At 54.7% G+C, this 8,248-nt stretch overlaps 2 protein-coding genes and 1 long non-coding RNA gene across 3 annotated transcripts; 2 read left to right on the forward strand and 1 right to left on the reverse strand.

Moving 5' to 3' along the window:
- Positions 1 to 695: 695 nt before the first annotated feature.
- On the reverse strand, positions 696 to 3,347 carry LOC141041428 (uncharacterized). Its single transcript, XM_073507574.1, has one exon. The coding sequence runs from the start codon at positions 3,345 to 3,347 to the stop codon at positions 696 to 698; it is 2,652 nt and encodes an 883-aa protein (XP_073363675.1).
- A 1,378-nt stretch (positions 3,348 to 4,725) lies between these two features.
- Positions 4,726 to 7,128, forward strand: LOC141020539 (putative pentatricopeptide repeat-containing protein At3g15130). The gene has a single exon (XM_073509382.1). It carries the CDS (start codon positions 4,880 to 4,882, stop codon positions 6,992 to 6,994), a length of 2,115 nt encoding a protein of 704 aa, XP_073365483.1. The 5' UTR covers positions 4,726 to 4,879; the 3' UTR covers positions 6,995 to 7,128.
- Positions 7,129 to 7,675: 547 nt separating this feature from the next.
- Positions 7,676 to 8,003, forward strand: LOC109765907 (uncharacterized). The gene is made up of 2 exons (XR_012203641.1): positions 7,676 to 7,781; positions 7,936 to 8,003. It is a non-coding gene; the product is annotated as an uncharacterized lncRNA (long non-coding RNA).
- The last annotated feature ends 245 nt before the right edge of the window (positions 8,004 to 8,248 follow it).

The following is an 8,248-nucleotide window of genomic DNA, read 5'->3' on the forward strand; positions in this document are numbered from 1 at the left end:
GCACTAGCACCTCTAGCCGGGACACAATACGAGCACGTACGCACACTTGATCGATCTGTACTTTGATCGACTCGGCGCAGGCTACGTACACGAACACTTGATCGATTTGGATGGCCACAGGACCGTATCGGTCCTGAACTTTCTTTGTATTGATTTGATCTTGATCGGTACAAAGATTACAAGTGATGGTTCCATATATACACTAGTATAGCTAGCCTATACATAAACCTATTAGGTGACTGACTCCTAGTCCGAGCCGGCTAGGAGACGGAGACGTGTTTAACTCCAACAATCACGCAGGCCGGTCACGAAGGAGGGGAGGCGACCGTGATGGCTTGAGAAGGAGGACGGCGTGGGCGTGAGGAGGAGCGGGATGTGGATGGTCGGGGCGGAGCGGAGGAGGGCTGCGGGCGTGCGGCGGCGGCTAAGGAGGCGGGGAACCCTAGACAAAAGATTGAGGAAGGTCGGCGGCGGCGATCCCGTACCTCGTCGGCGACGAGATATGACGTGACCCCTACGTCCGCTGCGGCGATCCCGTACGTATGCGCCAGCGAGATCACACGAGATCCGGTAGCGTCTTCTCGATCGCAAGACGGCGGCGCGGTCTCCTTGAGGGGATCGATAAGACTGTTTTTTTTTCGGGATGTTTTTTGACTCTGTGCGTGAGCTGGGGAGGGGGCGGGACCAAAAAAAACCTAGAAAAAAAACCTACGAAAAAAACCGGACAAAAATGGTGTGATCTCCTCTGTCTTTTGATGTACTTCTATCCCGGGGTAGAAGCTCAAGAGACCTAGATCATCCCTCTTGAAAATCTCCTTCATTTGTAACTTGAACTTTGCAATCACCTCTTCATCTGCTCCAGTAATCAATAGGTCGTCGACGTAGATGCCAACTAGTAGACGATCCCTTCCTTCACCTCTCTTGTACATTGCATGCTCTAGTGGGGCTTTCTCAAATCCAAGAGAAATCAATGTCCGATCAAGTTTGATGTTCCACTCCCGATGTCCTTGCCATAGCCCATACAAGATTTTGTGTAACTTCAGTACCTTGTGCTCTTCTCCCTCTTTGATGAAACCCGGCGGTTGATTCACATACACATCTCCTTCTATCTCGCCATTCAAAAACGCGGAGTTTACATCCATGTGATGTATCTTCCATGATTCCTGAGCCGCGAGAGCGATGAGTAATCTCACCGACTCCATCTTTGCAATGAGAACGAACACTTCTTTGAAGTCCATACTTTCCTCTTGCACATACTCTTTGGCCACAAACCTCACTTTGTGCTTCATGCACCCTTCAACATCTTTCCTGACCTTAAATTGCCACTTGAGCTCTATCGCCTTTTCATTGTTGGAAAGATCCACAAGCTCCCATGTATTATTGTCATGGATCGACCCCAACTCTTCTTTCATAGCATGACACCATCGCCCACTCCCGTTCATCATTACCGGGTCAATCGTCCGAAGAGTATTCCTCAGATATGGGTGTAACACCGGCTGTAGATGTTTGGGTGTAGGTGGTGTCCTTTCCTCCACATGCGTTGTCGACGTCCCTGCTGGACTGTTCGGCAACACCGCAGCTGTAAATGAGCTCTTGCCCACACACAGGCCACCAGGCGAAACCCCATGCAGGCCACCAGGCAATGGGCCTTGCCCATCACCACCCGCGTTTTGGCTTCTGTCCTGGTCCAGCTCCTCTTCTGACCCGTCACATAGGTCTGTGTCCACAATACTGCTAGATAGACTAGATCCCTGGTTCGCTTCTCTCCCATCTGAAGACTCCACTTTTGGTCCATCTTTTCTTTCTGGACCGTGCCCACTTTCTAGCCCACATATTAGACTTTCACATAGTAGTGACTTTCCTCCTGGTAGAGCTGTTGTACATGTCTTGTACGTGGTGTTCCTGCCTTGGGTTGCTGTTGTGCTACTACCATCGCCAGCAACTGGGCTGCCATGCGTGCTTGCTGAGAGTGACGCGGTGTGTGACACGATGCCTACGCTCACCACGCTATCTGACACGGTGTACACGACGCCGCTCCTTGTCGTGTCTGCCGCCATGTGCGCGCAATGCTCTCCTGGTCCGAGCGTAGTTCGTCCTGCGTCTCGCCTCGCCTGGCAATCTTTTGAACTGCTCTTTCGGTCGCAGCTAACCTCTTTTGGACGCACCACACAAAGACTACCTCTCCATGGTCGTGCACATGCAGCGATCGCTGCATCCGATCCAGCGAAGTTAGCACTTAAGCCCGTAACTTCGACATAATCTTTGAAATCACCACCCATGTCCGTAGCGTCGACACGAGTTTCCGAACCATAATCTTGAGAGCAAACTTTTTCTTCACGGAGCACGACTGTTTCTTTAGCCGACGCTTGAAGAACTGGATCCTTCGTATCCACGAGTTCGCACATCAACATCATGTCACTATCATCTTCTTGCTGGGCTATGAGCGCCTTCTGCTTCGGTGCTTCCTCGCAGTCAGCCTTGAAGTGGCCAAGGAGGCCACAGTTATAACACCTCACTTTCCTGATGTCAAACTTTCTCCTCGGTGGTGGTGCAGCCTCATCGTCTGAGTCGTCGTCCGAGTCGGCGAAGTTCTTTCTCGCCGAGCGCTGCTTTCCCTTCTTCTTGCTGCTGCTCGTGGATCCGCCTTGCTTTTTGAGGGCGATCCACTGCGCCTTTGTGAGCATCACAAGCTCGTCGTTCCTCCCGTCCCCAAGACTGTACCGCATCCGCTCATCGTGAGCCTTGTACCGTCCGACAAGATCGTCGATGGAGAGAGTCGCGAGATCGACGCACTGCTCGATCGCCGTGACAATTTGCAGGTACCGGGGAGGGGCTGCGCGCAAGAACCGCCGGACAACCGAGGCCTCCGTGAGGTTTTCTCCAAGCGCGCGGATCCGATTGACGAGAGTAGCCACCCGTGAAGCAAACGCATCCACGGACTCATCGTCGCCCATGACCAAAGTCTCGTAGTTCCTTAGGAGAGTTTGGAGATTGGCTTGCTTGACGCGGGTGTGTCCCTCAAACATGAGCTTCAGCGTATCCCACACCTCCTTCGCCGTTGCTTTGGCGATTAGGTGCTGGAGGACATCCATCGGCATCACCGAGTAAATCGCCGACGCCGCCTGCCGATCCTTCCGGTGCTCGGCTCCCTCCTTCTTGAAGGCGTCGCCTCCTGGGTCGACCGCGTCCCATAGCTCGTTGGCGCGGAGACCACACTCCATGAGGGCCTTCCACACCCCGAAGTTCTCGCGATCAAATCGTGGGTACGACGAACTCGCCGGAGCAGCAAATACTTTAGCCGCGCCGGAGTACTCCGCCAGCTGCTTGTTCTTCTTGTCGTCCGCCATGATCCTCCGTTACTAGAAGATCAACCTTGCTCTGATACCAATTGTTGGCCCAGTCCCGACGCCGAGTACTTCCGGTGACGGCAATATGACTGACGACGAACGACGATGACGAACGAAGCTCACTGACGAACTCGACGAAGTGCTTTTACGTCGAGGTGCACCGCAACACAAAGCTAGCCTCCTGCTAGTTTATCTCCAATCGATTCTTCCTGACGTGTACTAGTACTAAGCACTAGCACCTCTAGCCGGGACACAATACGAGCACGTACGCACACTTGATCGATCTGTACTTTGATCGACTCGGCGCAGGCTACGTACACGAACACTTGATCGATTTGGATGGCCACAGGACCGTATCGGTCCTGAACTTTCTTTGTATTGATTTGATCTTGATCGGTACAAAGATTACAAGGGATGGTTCCATATATATACTAGTATAGCTAGCCTATACATAAACCTATTAGGTGACTGACTCCTAGTCCGAGCCGGCTAGGAGACGGAGACGTGTTTAACTCCAACAATCACGCAGGCCGGTCACGAAGGAGGGGAGGCGACGGTGATGGCTTGAGAAGGAGGACGGCGTGGGCGTGAGGAGGAGCAGGATGTGGATGGTCGGGGCGGAGCGGAGGAGGGCTGCGGGCGTGCGGCGGCGGCTAAGGAGGCGGGGAACCCTAGACAAAAGATTGAGGAAGGTCGGCGGCGGCGATCCCGTACCTCGTCGGCGACGAGATATGACGTGACCCCTACGTCCGCTGCGGCGATCCCGTACGTATGCGCCAGCGAGATCACACGAGATCCGGTAGCGTCTTCTCGATCGCAAGACGGCGGCGCGGTCTCCTTGAGGGGATCGATAAGACTGTTTTTTTTTCGGGATGTTTTTTGACTCTGTGCGTGAGCTGGGGAGGGGGGCGGGACCAAAAAAAACCGAGGAAAAAAACCTACGAAAAAAACCGGACAAAAATGGTGGGACGAAAAATAACCGGCGGAGACTACCAACTGAGACATTAGGAGTAGAGATTGTTGTTGAGTCACTCAAATATATGCATTGTAGCCCGTAGCAACGCACGGGTGTTCTACTAATATAAAATGTTTTGGATATTTCAATGTGGACCTATAATACGGTCTGAAATGAGTTAACAAATACCGTAAAACGTGTCTACATACGTCTGATTCATAAAAATCCATATAAAAGTTAGAACCTCTAATATTTTGTGAACGGAGGGAGAGTCAAATCGTAGCCAGCACCAACCACTTTGAAAATAAAAGCATGCCACCCAGTTCAAAATTTCCATATGATAAATGGATGATTTTGAGGCAAATTTGTACTGAACCTTGAAAGAAATTACAGAAAAAAAATACCACACTTGTCCCTCTCCCTCTTCTCTTTCCCCGTCCGACGCCACTCCCAGCGCGCACTGGACGCGCCCACGACCGGCGCCGAGCGCGGCCGGCGCCCCTCTACATGCTGACCTCGCCGCGATCTCTCATTGTCCGGAGGCGCCATCTCCCTTCCAACTCTCCCGGCCAATCCAATGGAGCGGCGGAGGATGCTCGCCGACCTCCTCCGGGCGAGCGCGAGGGGCCCGGACCTCCGCGGCGGCGCGCAGCTCCACGGCTCGCTCACCAAGCTCGGCTTCGGGTCGGACACCATGCTGGGCAACAACCTCATCGACATGTACGCCAAGTGCGGGAAACTCGACACGGCCGGCCAGGTGTTCGGCGGAATGCCCGAGAGGAACGTGGTGTCGTGGACGGCCCTCATGGTGGGCTTCCTGCAGCAGGGGCGCGCCGGGGAGTGCCTCCGGCTGTTCGGGGCGATGCGGCGGCTCTCGGAGGTCCCGCCGAACGAGTTCACGCTCTCGGCCACCCTCAAGGCGTGCGGCGTCGTCGGCGACACGGGCGCGGCCGTCCGGGTCCACGGGGCCTGCGTCAGGATGGGGTTCGAGGGGCACGGCGTCGTCGCCAACTCGCTGGTGCTCGTGTACTCCAAGGGCGGGAGGATCGGCGATGCGCGGCAGGTGTTTGATGGCGCTGCTGCGTTCAGGGACCTCGTCACCTGGAACGCCATGATCTCTGGCTACGCGCATGCCGGGCGTGGCAGGGACTCGCTGCTCGTCTTCCGGGAGATGCAGCGGCGAGGAGATGAGGATTGTCAGCCCGATGAGTTCACCTTCGCCAGCTTGCTGAAAGCCTGCAGCGGGCTAGGCGCGGCTCGAGAGGGCATGCAGGCTCACGCGGCCATGGTGACCAGAGGGGTCTCCACGGCATCCAGTGCCATCCTCGCCGGCGCGCTGCTTGATGTGTATTTCAAATGCCGGTGCCTGCTGGCGGCAATGCAGGTGTTCGATCGGTTGGAAAGGAAGAATGCCATCCAGTGGACGACGGTGATCGTCGGTCACGCACAGGAGGGGCAGGTGAAGGAAGCATTGGAGCTGTTCCGGCGGTTCTGGAGCTCTGGCGTCCGTGCTGATGGACATGTCCTCTCCAGCATCGTTGGCGTGTTTGCAGACTTTGCTCTTGTCGAGCAGGGGAGACAAGTGCACTGCTACACAGTCAAGAACCCGGCCGGGCTCGACGTGTCAGTGTCCAACTCCCTGGTCGACATGTACCACAAGTGTGGGTTGACCGACGAGGCGGAACAGCGGTTCTGGGAGACGCCAATGAGGAACGTCGTGTCATGGACAGCGATGATCAATGGCCTCGGGAAGCACGGCAATGGCCGAGAGGCCATTGACATGTTCGAGAAAATGCAAATGGAAGGCGTCGAGCCTGACGAGGTGAGCTACCTGGCCCTCCTGTCGGCGTGCAGCCACTCTGGCCTTGTTGAGGAGTGTCGCCGGTATTTCTCGATGATCCGTCAGGACAAGCGGCTGAGGCCGAGGGCTGAGCACTATGCGTGCATGGTAGACCTCCTCGGCCGCGCCGGGGAGCTCACGGAGGCCAGGGACCTTGTTGCGACGATGCCGATGGAGCCCACCGTCGGCATGTGGCAGACTCTGCTGAGCGCCTGCAGGGTGCACAAGGACGTCACCACAGCCAGGGAGGCGGGCGAGGCCCTCCTGGCCATGGACGGCGACAACCCGGCTAACTACGTGATGCTGTCGAACATCTTCGCCGAGGCTGGCGAGTGGCGAGAGCACCAGCAGGTGCGCGACGCCATGCGGCGCCGGGGCCTGCGGAAGCAGGGTGGGTGCAGCTGGGTGGAGGTCGGCAAGGAGGCGCACTTCTTCTACGGTGGCGGCGACACCACCCACCCACGCGCCACCGACATCCGCCGCGTGCTCCGCGACGTGGAGAGCCGGATGAGGGAGCAGCTCGGGTACAGTGCTGGGTCGTCGGCGCATGCGGTGGCTCTGCACGACGTGGACGAGGAGTCGCGCGCCGAGGGACTGCGGGCGCACAGCGAGCGGCTGGCTGTGGGGCTGTGGCTGCTACACCACGGTGAGCACCACCATGGCGATGGGGAGGAAGAGGAGGGGGGGAGGAGGGAGGTGATGAGAGTGTACAAGAACCTTCGGGTGTGTGGCGACTGCCACGAGTTCTTCAAGGGGCTGTCGCGGGTGGTGGGGAGGGCGATGGTGGTCAGGGACGCCAACCGGTTCCACAGGTTCCAGGACGGCGCCTGCTCATGCAAAGACTACTGGTGACTTGTGACTTGTGTGACTGAACTCACACACCTCATAGGCTGGGTTGCAAAGAACACCACCGAAATGCTAAGCAACAAGGATGTCCATTGGCGTGTCATCAAGATATCCGCTCTGCCCGGAGTTGTGCAGGCTACAGGCAAACATACATACAATCTGTTGTGATGATGGCCCTTTTGGGAAAGGAGAAGAAGATTTGGAAATTGCCATATGCCCAAGTGAAGTTGAGCATTTGATTTGGTCACAGTATCCTGATTCCTGGCAGCTCGATCCCGTGTGAAGATAAGGAGGAGGAAGCCCCGGCCCTTTGTGTTGTTTCTGTACAAGACTAAACAGGGGTGGATGCATGCAGATCACTTGTTTTCCAAGTGTAATAAGCTTCTGATTCTGGAGTAAGGAATGTGCGAGGTTGCTTTTGAATTGCCGGCTCCTCAGCTACCAAGGACCTCGCATCGCATGGCCCTGAAATTTTGTGCTTTTCTTTGGCCTTGGTGGCCTGTCGGGCTGCAGCAAAGTGAATGTCAGTTACTGAGCCTCATGAGCAACTTGAGCATATATATATATATATATATAGATCAGACAGGTACGTAACATAACATACATTGCTGAATTTACTTGGAGAATGTTGAATGATATGTTGTGTCTCTATCTCTATCTGGCTTCTTAGGCCTTGTAATCTTTGAGTTGTGCTGGCTGACCTGCCACTGCCAGCAACTCGCGGTTTACCTGTGTGCTGAGTGCTGACACTACCCCCTACCTACTGTGTTGCCACCGTTAACGAAATGTTCAGGTGGGCAGCTTGACCCCCTGTAAACCTTTCGATTTTTTTTTCCTTTTATATATGCGTCCTTGTCTGAATGAATCTGTTTACGGTGCAAAGGGGGCTGGAAATTGACTCACCGTTATTATCATCCTTCTAATCCCTTGTGGTCCGTGCTGCGCAGGCCCATTCCGGCGGCTGTTTGAGGCGAGACATGCTACTGCTTTACGTCAACTTCTCAAAAAAAAATAATATTTACTGCTTTTCGTCGACCAAGACATAGTCACGGCCATCCTGTTGTGGCTACAGAACTGTTCTCTAGCAAAAATAATAGAAATGTACAGTAACCAAATATGCCAACTGGGCAAAGAGATCCATTATCAGAGATTTTAGATAAGGGCTACCAGTTAGATAAGAGACCCTACAGAGGATTTTTCCTCGATTCCTGCTGCTATCGGATTGTTATCAATTCCTACCAAAAAAATCTGATGCCAAAG

The sequence above is a fragment of the Aegilops tauschii genome, chromosome 2, assembly GCF_002575655.3.
Source record: "Aegilops tauschii subsp. strangulata cultivar AL8/78 chromosome 2, Aet v6.0, whole genome shotgun sequence".
NCBI lineage: Eukaryota > Viridiplantae > Streptophyta > Magnoliopsida > Poales > Poaceae > Aegilops > Aegilops tauschii.